At 39.9% G+C, this 16,967-nt stretch overlaps 1 protein-coding gene across 2 annotated transcripts in view; it reads right to left on the bottom strand.

Annotated features, from left to right (window-relative positions):
* The window catches only part of ITGAV (integrin subunit alpha V), an 80,900-nt gene extending 65,373 nt beyond the window's left edge, over window positions 1–15,527 (bottom strand). The window contains exons 1-2 of one of the 2 annotated variants that reach the window (XM_090281477.1): window positions 15,106–15,527; window positions 5,791–5,918 (exon numbers count right to left, since the gene is read on the bottom strand). In XM_090281477.1, coding sequence (XP_090137603.1) covers window positions 5,791–5,918; window positions 15,106–15,290 — 313 coding nt within the window. In that variant the 5' untranslated portion in view covers window positions 15,291–15,527. The remainder of the gene's footprint in view (window positions 1–5,790; window positions 5,919–15,105) is intronic. The other variant, XM_090281483.1, reaches the window with a different exon arrangement.
* Window positions 15,528–16,967: the final 1,440 nt, after the last annotated feature.

Genomic DNA, 16,967 nt, shown 5'->3' with positions numbered 1-16,967 from the left:
TTTGGGAAAACATTTCAAGTGTTAAAACTGTCACCCAGTAATAAAGAAAATGGATTAACTGATTTTTAGGTTGCCTACCAGCTCTCTGACTGTACCATTCTGTAACAGACAAATTACATCTGGAGAAACAGTTTCATTAAAAAGAAAAAAAGTCCCTTAGTTCAGTATAAATGTATTCTACATTAACAAGGGAAGGGAGAAAGACTATTTTTCTCTGTGTTTTTAGTTTCTAATATGCAGGACTGCAACTGTAGCCATACCTAGACACAACTCTGCAAGACAGACAATTCACCAAGAGGAACAGGTCACACTTGAGAGGCTGTTTTATAGTCTGCCTAATTGTTTTAATTGCAACGAGTTGGAAATTACATGGCACAGAGGCTAGAGAACAGCTAAATGTTTTTCTATTTTCTATTAAATACAATGTGTTCAAATATCCAGAAAACTCACCACAGCATTTTTCTTGACCAGAGAACCGGCCTGGCCAGGGTCTGCCTGCAGGCTACAGCCAAGCCCTTCTGGGAACCGGCGGTAAAGTGTTCCAGCAGCCCATCTTGGTGGGCGGGGGAGTAACCTGACTTCTGACCATCTTTAGGACAGATATTATTGGTGAGAGGTGACATCCATTTACAGAATTTGGAATATAGAAGCATCTCCTCTTTTGAAGGGATATATTTAATGATCACGCCCACAAGCCCAGGCCTTTGCCAGGCCAGTTGTTTCAAGTTCTCTGGCCTCAGGGGAGATCTTCAGTCTATCATTTCAGAAAGACTTAGCATTGAGAAAACTGGGCAATAATCGGCTTGTTAGTAACATCTGCTTCCTAGAAAAGGAAAGCATGTTGCAAGGACAGCATTTTCCCCATACTTTCACAGACATTATCTCATTTCATCCACAAGAGAACTTTGAGCAGTGGGTATGTATTATGCTTATGTGACAAACGGGAAAAATTGAGGCTGGCAAACTTCAGTCACCTGCCCAAGGTCACATCTAGTGAGTGTCGGCGTGAATCTGAGCCTACGTCTTCTAAATCATATTTGTATTCCTCATCATCACAGTACCTAAGCAAAAAGAATGAGGGCAGGAACAAGGCCTGCTTACAGAAGCACAATTCTCGCCCTAAAGTAACTCGCAGTATAACCAATACCAGAGAGGGAAATACAGAAAAGGGCACTGTGGTAACAGAATAATGCTGCCTCATAACCCACCTGCTGCCCAAAAATGTCCAAGTCCTAATCCCTAGAACCTTACATGTGAATAACAGGTGACCTGCCACGGCAAAGGGACTTTTCAGATGTAATTAAATTAAAGACCTTGAAAAGGAAGGTTACTTTAGATTCTCTCAGTAGGCCCAATAACCTGACAGCACTAACCTGGGCAAGAAAATGGCAGGGCCAGGGCTGAGCCCCAGTTTGCCACCAGAAACCACATTTATCCCCCTACTCAGCTACTGTCAAGACAGAAATAAGGAAAAGGATTAAAAGCCACTGTCTCTTGAGATAATGGAAAAGATAAAAGTGCTGTGGAGCAGAGATGTTTCTGTGTTTGGGGTACAACGGGGTGACAGTTCCTAGGGAGGGACGGACGAAGAAAGGTCAGGGGTATGCTTTAAGTTTTAAGCAATTCTTCCATAAAGTCAACTCAGTCTCATGGTGTTGTTTCTAAATATACATTTTCAAGACCAGATTACTGAAATCTGTATTATCGTCTTTTCTGAAATTCAAGCACTATTAGGATAAAAATTCTAATAAAAAAATTCTTAATCTGTATATTCTTATACAATTATGGAAATATCATAAGCAAGGACACAAGAGAACAAAAAATAAATAACTGTATATGTCTAACTAATAGACTTTAGTTATTTCTTCGTTCATTTATTCACCTATTCAATTTCTTGGGCACTGATTTGTACCAGGCATCAAGCATTGTTCTAGGCCCAGAGATTTCAGCAGTGAAAAAAAAAGGTAAAAAAAAAAAAACTATCCTCATGGGACTTATATCCTATTTGAGAAAGACATTAACTAAAAATAACATATAGCCATGTGAGTATTAAGAGTGAAAAGAAAAGCAGAGAAGAGAATGGAAGCACAAAGTGGGAAAGAGGGAATTGTAATTTTAAATATGACAGTCAGTGCACTACTGAGAAGAGGACATTTAAGCAATTCTCAAAGGTGGTGGCGGAGGAGGAACCCGAGGTACATGTTGGGAAAGTATGATCCAGGCAGAGGGAACAACCCAGGTAAAGGGAGGTGGGAATGTGCCTCTGCTAAGAGACCCAGTAAGGCTTAAAGAGAGTGAAAAGAGAAGACAATACAGATTATGGGCAAGATAGAAACAGTGGGCCCTGACCAGTGTGGCTCGGTTGGTTGGGCCTCATTCCGCAATGCAAAAAAAAAGTTCACCGTATTGATTCCCAATCAGGTCACAAGCCTGGTTTATGAGTTCGGTCCCCAATTGGAGCACGTATAAGAGGCAACCAATCAATGTTTCTCTCTCACACTGTTTCTCTCTTTCTCCATCCCTTCCCCTCTCTAAAAGAAAGAAAAGATATATAGAGCTGAAATACTCAAAAGTCCTCTTGGCTACTATGAGACAGATGGGAACATATGGGTAGATTCTGAGCTGGAGTGTTATGATCTGCACATTTTAAAAGGATCACTCTGGCTGCTGCAGAGAACAAACAATCATGGTATCCAGGGAAGAAATGGAAAGAACAGTGAGGTGTGTGGGCTCTCTGCCAACTGCCTCTCAGGTCTCCTGTCTACCGTTCTCTGGCCTACTCTTTGCCCAGGATGCTGACCAGTATGAAATGCACTGCTACCCACTGGCCCCCAACTGGATCCAGCCAGAGGGGAGCAGGTACAGAGGATCAAAAGGAAGAAGGACAGTGATGTCAGGGCTTTATTCCCCAGCCCCTCCCTTCCGGTCCCTTTGGGCTGGCTACTGCCCTCTGACAAGGCCACAGCTCGGGTCACATGGCTCTCTCTACCTAGTGCTCGGTCTAGATTCTGGACACTGCTCCTTTCCCACGCTCCCTTCAGGCCCACAGGCCAGATTTTAACTAGTGCCTACGGCACTACTGACTCGTGAGACCCTGCACAATCCTTGGTAAACGGTCCTTTTACTAACAGCTCCTCAAACTAGCCCGGTTTAAGTGTGCCACCTCTTCCCTGGCAGCACCCTTACTAACTCAGGAGTCTAGGGCAACAGTGGCTGGTGGCTTGAACCAGGATGTTAGGAGCAGAATGATGAGTAGCAGTTAGATTTTTGACTTGCTGACAAATGTAATGTCAAGCATGAGCCCAGATTTTGACCTAAACAACCAAAAGGATGGAGTGTTCTCAACTGAGATTCATTTTTTTAATTCACAAATCAATAGAAAATATGTGCAAATTACTAAGAGTAGCTCACAGGCAAAGGCTTACAAATGCAAAAGTATTTGGCCTTACTGTTAAAGGAATGCAAATTATTAAGAGTAGCTCACAGGCAAAGGCTTACAAATGCAAAAGTATTTGGCCTTACTGTTAAAGGAATGCAAATTACTATGACAACGTATAACAAAACAATGTAATATTATGTATATTATATATATATAGTATAATAATACCATAACAGTATAAATTGACAAAGATAAAAATATGCCGCCATGGCTGGTGAGGCTCAGTGAAATGAGTGCCCACCTGAAAACCAAAAGGTCACTGGTTCGATTCCTAGTGAGGGCACATGCCTGGGTTGTGGGCCAGGTTCCCTAGCTGAGGGCATGGGAGAGGCAACCTATCAATGTATCCCTTGTACATTGATGTTTCTCTCCCTCTTTCTTCCTCCCTTCCCTTCTCTCTAAAAAGTAAATAAATAAAATCTTTTAAATAAATATGCTGATAATTGGCATTGGCACAGGCATCACAAAACATAATTGTAGGTGTAGAAACCTTTGTTAAGAATAATTTATAGTTATCTATCAAAACTTTAATATACATATACAAGGTATTTTGATCTAAAACTTTGCTGGTAGGACTTTATCTTACACACATATTCATTCAAATACTGCAGATAAGCTTTTCACTATAGCAGTTTTATAGTAACAACAGACTGGAAACAGTCTAAATGTTCATTAATAAGAAATATGAGTAAAATAAACTGGGCTATATATACAACACAATACTATCAGTAATTTTCAAACAATGAAGTAAATCACTATATATCGATATGGAAAGATCTATGTTAGGTACGGGGTAAAAGTGGGAGGAGTCAGGAACTTAACAGTATATTTAGTATATTCCTATTTGTGAGTTGCCTTTTTTTTTTGTAGGAATAAGAAAATTCTAGAAGGATCAAAAAAATTGTTAAGAGTGACTGCCTTTGAACAGGCTGATGTAAGACAGTCCTACTTTTCGTTGTATACCCTTTTGGACTGCTTGAAATTTTTTCTACGAAGCGCGTATTTTCTTTTCAATAAACAAAACAGTATATAAAGCCAAATTTCAAAAAAGAGCAGTAATAAATTATCTTGCACTGCACAAAAGCCTATGGTGTTGATATCAGAAACATATCTGAACAGTTCAAACTATCAAAACTGAACTACAGTTTCATCTTGTTAGAAATCATATTTTGTTAGAGGATACGAACGCCCCGACCCATGATATTCTACAGCACAGGTTTTTCTCCATTTGCGGTAAACCTGAGCCTATTTACATATCTTTGGGGTTTTCCAAATGTCAGCCGTATATGAAAAAAAAAACAACAACAGGGTTTAACGTAGATGGTTTCAAACGGAAAAAAACAAACATGTGACCTGATCCTGTAAGAGCCGGTTTAATGAGTGTCAGTGATCACGATGCCGAATGGAACAAACAAGTCCACATCACAATTCCTGTTTCACTGACATATAATTCCCAGAATGAATATATTTTAGAACTAGCAGGAACTGTATGGAAAAAAGAATTAATTTTCTATAAGCTTATCTTAAAATATTATGTCAAAGACAGCAACCAGAGTCATTAAAAAAAAAAAAAAAAAAACCTGTAAAATTACTGCACCTGAGGAATGCCACACTATTTCTTTGAGGCTTCTCTATCACAAATATATATAAATATACCAATACAAATGTATACAGGATTATATAATTTTATTTCACCGATCTAAATGTAAAACTTGCTATTTCTTATTTCTCGTCTTCCTTATGCTATTTTTCTCCTCACATTACAATCCTGACTGACACTAAAATTTGTCCCTATGGATAAAATTCTAATGCTCTCAGAACTGTAACACATAACTTTCCCAATAAACTTTGGATAAGAATTTTTTAAAAGTCAACTACATCTACTGGAATGCAAGAGATTACTCAACTGGCTTTGGTAGCACAACCCAGCCTTAGATAGATTCATGATTATCTACAGTTGTCAGTGAGTCATGCTGCAATTCTGCCCACAGAGAACAGACAAAAAAACCCTCGCTGTATCTATGAGCTCCCTCTTCTCAGAAGAGATGCAAAAACAAGTCAATCAGTTTTCCCAAGATTTCTGAAGATTGACGAGATCACTTTAAAGTTGAAGATATCCAAAGCAGTGGAAATGCAATATATTTTTCATGCTTTTATATATCACCAAATTGGGGGGGAAATCATATAATAAATCATTTGTCTTTATGTAAGTTTCTCTGAGGATCTGAAGTGCTATACCTTATTTTATTAAGTTCTTATATTTGGACAGAAACGAGTGCTTTCAAAAATTAAATGACATGAAAAATATCAAGTGACAAATTAAGAAAAGGGGCCACTGCATCAACATTTACCTGTTGCATCAAATTCAATTGGCTGGCACCTGCGGTGAGACCAATCACACTTGAGGACTTGCCCTCCTTCCACAATCCCAGGCTGGGTAGTGTTTGCTTTGGGTGCACCCACCAGAAGAAACATCCTGCTAAAATATAAAAGGGATGATGAGATTTTTTTAAATGGCACAAAACAATATCCTATGATTTAGGAAAAGCAATAGTTCTCTTGATATTATCTACAAATATACAGGGTGGGACAAAAGTAGGTTTACACTTATCCATATGATAATACAATAATTAATAAATAATGATACAGGAATAAACTCTTTTTCGTATATTCACGACTGTAAACCTACTTTGGCCCTACCCTGTATTTTTAAACTCTTCACTGAGGGCATATTATTATTTATCTGGTGTTCTCTTATATACATACATTATTCAATATAGTTTATTCATCCTAAGAGCATATTATAAGGCAACTTCAGGGTTACATGTCATTTAAAAATTTATGCTAGTCAAATTTAAACAGGTACAGCTTATTATTGTACAGTATATCAATTATGTCTTATTAGAGTTCTTAAAAATGTATACTGGCTAGGGTCATGGAGGTTCTGCTTTGATTTCTGTTTCGTTTGTATGTGTGGTTTGCTATATACTTTCTATATCCTGAATGTTAAAAGGAAAAGATGATTCTAAATAAATAATTCTAAAGCATGGTAGTTCTAAATATTATCATTTTTCCCATTGTAAAACTTGTTTTGTAACTACTGTACTTCAATTTTTTAAAAAATAGTGACTAACAAATTTCCCCTCACAAAATTAATCTAATTAATCCCTAGTCAAAGAATAGGATCACTATTCAAATTTCTTATCAGGGTAAAATTATAGGAAGACAGAGTAATCAAAGGTCAAATTTTTAAGTAAAAGAAATCTTGTCTTTAGTTCTTTACTACTGTGGAGAAAAAAAAGGGCTTTACAATAATTTGACAAGTCCAGTGACCAAAAGGAAACCTCACAGTGTGATCTGATCATAAATTCCTAACTGCGCAGGTCATGGCGGGTAGTTGTGCCCCAGACATATAACTTCTTTAGTAAAAGGTGTATCTGTCTCTTACACAAGGGCTGTCCAGTGTTTTTGTGAATCTAGCATAACATACCTTTGAAATGCCTCTTTTCAGACCCCTCAGAATGGAAACCAGACTCAAGAGCACATAATCCTGTTAACTACCTTGTAATCCAACCCCTGCCTTGCTTTCTTCTACCTTCCAGTAATCTTCCTTATTTCCCTCCTTACTTCAAAATGCATAAAAAGGGCTGCAAACTGCCATTCTAAGAAGCAGTTTACTCAGTCTGTGGAGATCTTGCTTCCACACGTATCCTGTTTGGCTCAAGTAAATATTTATAAAAATTCTCTACAGGTTTGGATGTTCCTACTTGGGCAATCTTAAATATGGAATGCATCCATTTTAACTTTTATTTCAATTTCACTTCTTGCTGGTAGTATCTGCCAAGCCGCGTTTAGGGTGCTGGAGAGCTGGCTGCATGAACCGCTACATTACGAATACCCTGCTGTCTGACGCTAATCTGCAAACTCCATACTGTACTCAAAATAGACAACACTCCCAACTAAGCCACACCCTCTTTAGTAAAGCTTTATGCAGTCATACTTGGCATCAGTAAAGCACCAATGCTGGCACTCTCTCTTCACAGTCAAATGACTCTGGGTAAGAAATCAACTTTGTTTTCATTCAGCAAGAACCTTTCATAAGAAAAAAAATTAGACTATGAATACGGGAGCCCTCACCTCACCCTCCACCCAGCTGCCATGAACAAGAAAGCAGCTCATTGTCTTCATACCCTCTTTTTCTACAGGAGAGCTGGGTAATAGCCTTCATTTTATATACATGAGATTTTTCACTTCAACAGGTAAAAAAATGTACCACAAAACGTACTGCCTTCACATGAATTCAATTATTTTGAGTCTATCATGAGGAAAACAAGAACATTTCAGACAAGAGTACTTTCAGGGACTACATGTAAAAAGGAGGAGGGACATTTCTGCGATAGTCCTGATAAAGGTGATACGAGCACAAGCATGCATATGATTTCAGTGTTGTGGATAATGCCCAGGTTCCAGGGGGCCAGAACAGGAGAGCTGGTTCTCAGAATATGCCTAAAAACCTACAAGCAGCCCTAGCCGGTGTGGCTCAGTTGTTGGAGCGTCATCTGGCTCGTGGGTTCTGTTCCCCATCAGGGCACATGCCTAAGGCTGTGAGTTCAGTCCCAGGTAGGCGTGCCTGTGTGAGAGTCAACCAATGATGTTTATCTCTCACATCAATGCTTCTCTCCTTCTGTCTCTCCCCTCTTCCCCTCTCTCTAAAATCAGTAAGCATGTCCTCAGGTGAGGATTTAAAAAAACAAAAACAAAACACAGCCTACAAGCGAAATTCACTTCCAAACTCTTGTCACATACCACTTTACACAATCTTCTACAATCTTTTATCAACGCTATTCTTCTCACTTTACAATAAATTACTTCCTTGAATGTAGAGGGCTCTAATTCATCTTTGTACCTGCCACATAATAAGCACTCGAGAAAAATAATTTTAATTGACAACTCAGTAGCAAGTAAATTTGATAGCTGTGGGTGTTCAACTTAAAATTAGTCACACAGAAATAAGCCATTTCCACTATCCCCAACCTCTCTAGTACATAAAGAAATCATCTTCTAATAAACATCCAATTATCTAAGTTATCTGTAAAATTATTTTATTTTGGATTTCAGATCCTTTCTTGACTTGGCACTGTAAGTCAGAGAGGGCTGGGAAGTTCATAGGGAACCGAGTTCTGAATGAAAACTGCAGCCTGGGTTCCCTGGATAAGACGAAGAACAAGGCTGCTGCTGTTCATCAGACCGTCTGCACATTATAGGCATGAAGTGATGGTAATTAGCTGTACTAATATGGGTGTTCATCAAGCTTTCTTAAGCATACCTTCATGTGCAGTCTCGCACATTGGTTAACTGCTACAGAAATGCAAGAATAATATAAAAGGAATGTGTGAGCATTGTCAGTTCTTTCTTTTATCACTGGGGGAAAAGAAGCTGAGGAATAAAAGTTCTTTGTCTAAAGTGTCAACATTTAAGTTAAGTTATTTAAGTTACTTTTCAGAGTATTATAGAAAGTTTTTAAAGGAGAAAAATTGGAGAGGTGGAGAAAGTAAAATTACCTTAGACAAATGTTAAAGTTTTAAGGGGGAACTGTGCAGAGAAAAATTAAATATCTGTATAGAATAAAGGATATAGGATGGTAAAAGATGCTACCTGAAAAAATGAAGAAATATAAAAACAACACATTACAGAAAACAAAAACCTATTAATGTGTTGGGAGGGTGAATTTTATATCATGTGTTTTTTGACACAATAACAAACAAAAAACGCCTGCTAATAAAACACTGCTAATAAATAATTGTTCACTGAAGTTCATCCAAGAATATCTAGTGAATGTCTACAATCGTTTAATTAGGGTAACAGAAGTGGCAGACTGGAAAAAAAATGTTTGCAATGTAAGCAGCATTGTCTAAGGGACACGTTTTGGGACTAAAGGTTACAATCACTCTATAAATCAACCGAGGATGTCATTTTAAATATCCCAGTCTCAGTTTCCTCTTCTGTTGAATGGAAATAACAATGCCAACTGTAATTACCTAAAAAAATAAATTTTCAGAATGTGGATAGTAGATAAAAGCACACTAAGAAAATCTGAAAACATCATAAATACACAAGAGAATGGCATCAGAACTAAAAACGATAATAAAATACTCCCTAGTAACATAGGAAATATAAAAGTTAAAATCTATTTTTACTGTATTTTTTCCATTACCATTTCTCCTCCCATACCCTCTTCCACCCCACCCAAATCACTACCCTGTGGAATCTGTCCTTGAGCTCTCCCTTTTTCTTTTGTTTTTTACTTGATCCTTCCATCTCCCCACCTCCCACAAAGTTGTCAGCCTGCTCTCTCTCTATGCGTCTCTATTTTAAAATTATTTTTAAAAGAGCTTTTCTTTCCTTGGTTTTCTCAAAGGGCCATTAGAAAAAAAGAAGGGTAGGAAGTCGTTGGCTCGCAACATTTCCTGACAACCGTGAAGACCCAGGGTTAGTTGAGGCTAACAGAGATTTCACTGTTTAGCATTGAAAATCTGTGCTCAGCAATTTAGTTTCTTACGTCTGCAACTTTCCCCTGACAGACTACAGTCTCCCTCCAAAAAGTTTGCCCCCAAACAGTATTAAGATCCCCATCCTCACCATTCTAAGGACTTGAGACATTTCCATTAAATGAAGGTGTACATTCACAAGCATGCCAAGACATTCTAAAAGATAAAAGGGCAAAGTGTGCGCTTGGGGTGTGGGTGGGAGAGGAGGAGCAGAAGATGGAGGGAGGGAGGGAGAAGGGAAAGAGGGAGGGACAGAATGAGGGAGGGGAAAGAGAGAGATGGGGCACAGAGAATCTGAGAAACTCACCAGGCGGATGCCCTTTAGGTGCACTTCCTACCCTAAGTATTACTTTAAGGGCAGCTGCTTCAGGGAATGTGACCTTGACGACCAAGGAGAGGCAACCAGCCAAACAATGACAAATACATTTTTTAAACCCTCCAAATGAATTCAGTTATTTGGCTGCTTTCAGCACTGACGTCTCTCCCCAAGATAAAGCATGTTTAATATATTTGGCTGACTCTAGGTTGACCAATGAGCTTTCACCAGAAGGAATTTCTGAAAAATTACCTTATACTTTATAGAAGGAAATATGTATAAAATTTTAGAACTGAATGTTATGTCAGAGCTATCTGCTATTCATTTTTTTAAAATGCTACAGTCAACATATTTACAATGTAAAACAGATGTAATAACTATAAATTCTATACATTTTCCCTTCTCTTTGATAATGTCCTATAAACATTGGGCCTTAATCTGGAGTAATAGACACAGGATTTAATTTCCAAATAAGGTCATAGTCCACGCACATACATTGTTTATGGCAAGAAAAAAAAAAACAATATAGCCAGACCCACACTAAAGTTCATGAAAATGAACTGGCATCATTTTATAAAGAGTTGTAAAGATGGTTAAAATGGCAAGAGGAGAAACAGGACATGAGCTTTTACTTGTTTATTTATGAACTTTTATTTATTATTTAATCCTCACCTGAAGATATGTCTTATTGATCTTAGAGAGATAGGAAGGGAAAGAGGGAGAGAAACATAGATGAGAGAAAGAAACACCAACTGGTTGCCTCAGGAATGCACCCAAATGGGGAAGCAAACTTGTAACCTTCTGGTGTACAGGGACGACGCTCCAACCCACTGAACCACCCAGCTAGGGTGGGACATGAACTTTTAAAAGTATATACAGGGAAAAACTGAAAGGGGTCTTCACCCATATTAAGCAGTTTGGGCTATCTCTCTGGCCATGGAAGAAGCACTGTTGAGGAAATTTTAGCAGCCAAATACCAAGATCAAAAAGATGCTTCAGAAAGATAAAACTATCAGAAACATGTAAGATGTGTTGCAGGTTTAAGAGCCAAATGGTGGATAAAGAAATGAGTACTGGAATGCCACAGGCGACACCTGTGACTGGGCTGAAATAAGGAAGTGCCAGCAGAAGTGGAACGCAGAGATTGAAGCAAGAATCATTAACAAGGAAGAATTCCTAGAACCTTTTGCCTGGTGACTAATCACTGACTAATATTAGGGGACTTCAGTTATAGAAACAAAGGAAAATGGAAAATGAGGGGGCGGAATATGAAATTATTTCCAGGGCAACAGAGAAAATGATGGCACCATTAATAGAAACAGAGGTGTAACTGACATCTCTTGGTGAAAAAGAGTTCATTTTTAGTCATTCTTGAGGTAAGACTGGCCAGTCAAGCAGAAATGATCCACAGGATATTGGGATATGAAGTTAGAACTCTACTTTTGGATCTAAGATGCAGCCAGGGCAGCAGTCTTATTTTGAAAGCTGTCCAGGTGTTGCAAACAGGAAGTTAGGATTGAGAACCACTAACTACTCTGCAGGACCTTCTGGGGGTGAACAAAGCACACTCTCCCACACTTTGCCCTTGGGGTCATAGAAACGCAAAGTAACTGTAAATGGGGCTCCATTAATGTTTAAGAAAGAAAAAGGCAAGAATTCTAATCCAGTGTTCCTTATTACAGCATTACTTAAAAATAAATATATATGTAAAATGAAAACAAATATAACATATTTGAAGAATAAATAAGAAAACTTCAATTTTCTTCAAATTTTAAATTTTGAATATAAAAATTAAATGGAATTTGAATTTCATACAATCTCTCTTTTAATCATACCTTGCCCCCTACCCCACATACTAACCCAAACAACTAAAGCCTGCAAACTCTTCTGGCCTCAGTTTCCTCATCTGTAAGAATGAGTTTATCTGCTTTCCTACTTCCTGTGTGGTTTGTGCTACAGGGTGAAATAAAATAGCATAAGTAAAAGTGCTTTGTCTGTCATAACAGAGGTTAACAATGTAATATATCGTTTTATAATTAAACCTATGATGCAATCTTTAATTTCTCCAATTATTCTCCACAAGAAAAACATGACTTGACTTCTTGGTCTGTATATGATCTTTAAATTCTATGTAAGTGTGGCAATACGGCCACCAAAAATTAATGCAAACAAGAAAAATATAAGAAATGCTTATTTTCATTTACGTAATTTTTAAATCACGATTTCTGTGACTTTTTACTTCATACTTAAAACTCACTTCTAGAGTATTTTCTTTTTATTTAATGTTTAAAATATTTATTTATTTGAGTTTTTATTTCTTTATTTTTTATTGCAGTTTTTTCTTGAGGGGTCATCTTAATATTTTTGATTTGTGCCTTGTTTTCCTTTTCCTTAATAAACATTGATTCATTCGTTTTCACAACAATATGGAAATAATTCAATAATGATCTTCTATGACAAGAAAAATTAGACATGAAACAATTCTATAGCTTGCCAGAGGCATTTTAGACATCTATAGAAACTGGAAGCAGCAAAGAGAGACTTTATTACCTTTGCTTTCTCATTAATCCAGGTATTCTTCAGAAGAAAGGAATCTTAAACACTTTTTTATTATGTGGATTGGTTTTCCTTTCGAAGTTTATGATCACACCGAGTAAGTACAACAATGCACCTGGTAGTATTATAAATGGCATCCCATGTACCTTGGATTCCACTGCTTGCTATATTTTAAACTGTCTTTTTACAAAATTAAGCATAATTTTGCATTAATCTTTGTTAAACCTGAAAAGTCCAGTAACAGAAACCTTTGTGTATATATACTTTGTTTTTAAAAACGTCACAAAGTTGATATATATTTTTAGATTAGGCTATACCTAGAGCTTACTAGTCTATCAGTAACAAAGTCACTAAAATTTTATGATATTATATGAAATCAAACCAAGTTTAATTTTACCTTACTTTTGAAGGCCCTCATGGGAGGTCATGTAAACCTGTGAGGTCACAGACTATTCAACAACTACAATGACTAATCGAAGATTAGTCATCCAGCCTCCTAACCAAAAACAGTAAATATCTCATGCTAACAGTTCAATATTACTGCATTTCCCGTGGTAGAAACACTTAAGAAGTTTATCTTGTCATGTATCTTTACACTACTAAACTCAGACGGTTGCCACAGAATTAAGAGCAATGTTTGCAAAACACTCCAACAATTCTGAAGTATGTAAGTGCTAACTCTTGCTAAGTACTAACTCTCGACAAAATACATTTTCGAAATTATTAGAATTTCTGTACAAATTAAATCTGAAAGCACTGTTGAGAGCAACTAAAATCCTCTATAGTATAAAGGCACACACTTAAAATATCTGGCACCCCCCAAAATTTTAAATAACAGATAAGGCTGACAAATGATTACATCAAAGAGAAGGTAGTAAAAAAAAAGAAAAGGTCGCCTGAAGTTAAAGATTACTTTATTTTGGAAAATCTGTGCTCAGGTCTCTCAGAAAGCACTGAAGCTGGAAACACCAGAGTCCACTACATACAACAATGTCTACCTTCCACTGACTGCTTCCAATCTATTTACTGCTGCAACGGTTGTCACCAAAATGAGTGATATTCCGCAACCTCCAGAAAGATTATGGGAATGAATCCTGATAAGTGTTCTAACAGTCATGGAAAAATATTTAGGTCACCTTCAAATTAGACATGTATAAATTGGAAAAATGGTCCTATCTAAATACTAACCCTCAAAATGATCGTCCCTCTCCCCCCAAAAAACAGCACTTTAAAACATTTAACACAGAAACCTAAGCATGTTGTTATCATTTCTAGGAGCTTAGCAGTAAAGCTGAGAGCAGTTCTCCCTCTTGAAAACAAAATTTAAACATCAAAAGACATCCAATGAACACTTATTAAGTTAGTATTTCTAAAGCTAATATGGAGACGGGGTAGTGAGAACGGTGTCAGCGTTCGGTAAAGTCGGAGGCAACCTCTAGTCCGATAATGGCAGTGAGTCTGTTACAAATCCTTGGCAGTCTTTGCAAGCGAAACGCTGGCAATTTGAAAACATAACTGAATTCTTAAATACTGCAGTATTCAAATGACCTGGAGTGAGTGAAAACTCAGCAAACACCCTTCTTTCGGAACAATGACCTAAATAATGAATCACTATAAAAAGAACAGGACACATTCAATCCATCTGTTCGCCCTCAAATGTGCAAAAGGCTGACGTCCCAAAGATAGGGGACAATGAATTACTATGACGGTATGGTCACTTTAGTCATCAGAATGTCTGGAAGAGGAGTAAAAGAGGAGAAAGAGTCAGCCAGAAAGGCGGAAAGAGTGGGGGAGGGCTTGTTTAGAGAGAACGAAAAGGACGGGTATTTAAGTCTATGGAGCAGAAAACAGCTACCGGGACGGCTAAGTGGTACCAGAGAAACAGAAGTTCGGGGATGAAACTGACCACATCCCGGACCCTGGGAGAGGCGGCGCGGAGTCCGGCCACACCAGCCTTTGTTGATTTCCCTCTTTCCCCAAGTTTTAAGCACAGGTCGGCTTCAAAGACCTCCCTCTCGGGAGTGAGGAAAGTAAGTAACTGGGTGGTGGGTGCCGCGGGGGTTCATCTCCCCAAATGTTTCATCCACCCAGAACCTAACCAGCCCGTGGGGGGGTGGGGGGAACGGACAGCCAGACAGACAGACGCCGGCATCTCTCCCAGAGATATCTCTCCCTCCGGGGAAATGCAGGGTGAGTGCACGCTATGGGGGAGGGGGCCGACTCCCCTTCCAAGTGGGGCCACTTACGAAGACGCGCTGGGCACGAAGAAATCCACAGCGAAACCGAAGTAACTTCCCTCTGGGCCGGAGTACTCGGCAGGACTGTCCACATCTAGGTTGAAGGCGCCGCAAAGAGGCAGCAGCAATCCGGGGAGAAGGAGCAGGAGGCACTGGGGGCGAAGGCAAAGCCACCACCGGGGCAGAGAAGCCATCGCTGAAGTGCGCGCTGGGCGCCGAGTCCCGAGCCGCGGCCACCGCTCCTGGAGCGCGCTGTGCCCGTGGCCCGCCGCCTGCGCGCGCGGAGACTGGCGGGCCTCTAGCTTCCCAGCAGTCCCAGACAGCGCCGGGGCGGCAGGAGTGCTGAGCTTCGGAAAGCCGCGGGGGAGGTGGGGCGCAGGGCGAGCTGGGCGGGGGCAGCAGCGCGGGACTGCGGGAGTGAGCGCCGCACCCCCAGCCTGAGTGCAGCGGTGGCGGTGGCGGCGGCGGCAGCAGGGGGGCAGGGGGGCAGGGGGGCGGGGAGGAGGCAAAAGAGGAGGAGCCGGGCGGGAGGCTGAGCCTCGGTGCTGGAGGAAGTGAAGGAGGAGAGTCGTCCTCCTGTGTGGTGAGACCGATAGCACTTCCTTGCGAGCTGTCGCCGTCTGTCCCGTGAACTGCGAGTCTGTACCGAGGCCCAAGACTCTCAGAGTCCCTGTGGGTGGCGGCATTGCTCCTGGTGGTCCAAACCCGCCTGCGTCCTCCGGGAGCACCAAGGACACCCCTCTTATCCTGATACAGCCAGGAACTCCCCTGCGACTTATATTTTAAATGAGAAACGCTTTATCAGCTTCTCTTGTTTCTGCTACTTAAAAGGCTTAGCAAGCTCTCACAAACGAAACTCCATAATTAGTGGTCGTTTTCCTCTCCACTGAATCCAACACACAAACACTGAACTTAATTATAAACTTGCAGAAGGCTAGCTAACACAGCCTCTTTCCGAGTGAGCTGTGCCAAAGCCTAAATTCAGCGGTCCACGAAAGGGTTGGCAAGGCAAAGAACCGGCAAAAATCGCTTTAAATCAAGTCAGACTTGTTAAAACCTTGTTCCCACTTTAATTAGCTGAAGTCGTATGATTTGTTGTGCTCGCTGATTTAGGGCATTTGTGTAGAAACACAATTTTACAGTAAATTGTGGGCTTGCTTGCTGTTGGTGTGTAGCACCATTCCCAGAGACTGAGAGCCTTCCTGGAGGTCAGGAACCTTGACCTTTTTCTTTACATTCCCAAATCCTTGCACTTTGCCAGACAGACAGTAAGCTATCAATAAAGTGTTGAATGAATGAATGAATGAACATGAAATGATGAGTAAGCTTGCCCAGGGAAGTGACTTTCCCCATATTAGGTATCACCTACTGAAGAATTTGGTGAACAAGACACATCGGATCAGGATAGCAGAGGAGGTAAATGTGGTACTGGCATCATCCTACAGCACATAAAAATTACAACTGAACTACAGAACAACCATCTTTGAGAACCACCTGAAATCTGGCTGGACGGAAGTTCTATAACAAATATTATATAGAAGAAGCTATGTGGACACTGATAGGAGAGGCGAAGATGCAAGGGGCTGATCCCACACCCATATGTGTCAGTTAAATATTAGGAGGGATATCGCAGCTGTAGAGGTTCCCCCTGAGGAGTGAAGGGTTTTAGAAGGAGGGGTCTCAACCTCATGCTGGGCTCCCCAGTCCAGGTTTGCCGTGCTGGGAAGAGACATCCCCATAACTTCTAGCTGTGTAAACGAGCAGAGATTGTGGGTAAGATGGGTCGCTACTGGAGTCCCAGGCCTTCCTCTTAAAGGGTCTGTGCACAGGCTTACACAGACTCACTCACTCTGAGCCCCAGTGCTGGGCAG

This window comes from Furipterus horrens, unplaced genomic scaffold (genome assembly GCF_987537825.1).
Source record: "Furipterus horrens unplaced genomic scaffold, mFurHor1.1.pri manual_scaffold_1, whole genome shotgun sequence".
In the NCBI taxonomy this organism is placed as follows: Eukaryota; Metazoa; Chordata; class Mammalia; order Chiroptera; family Furipteridae; genus Furipterus; species Furipterus horrens.
This window is presented reverse-complemented; position numbering and strand designations above follow the sequence as displayed.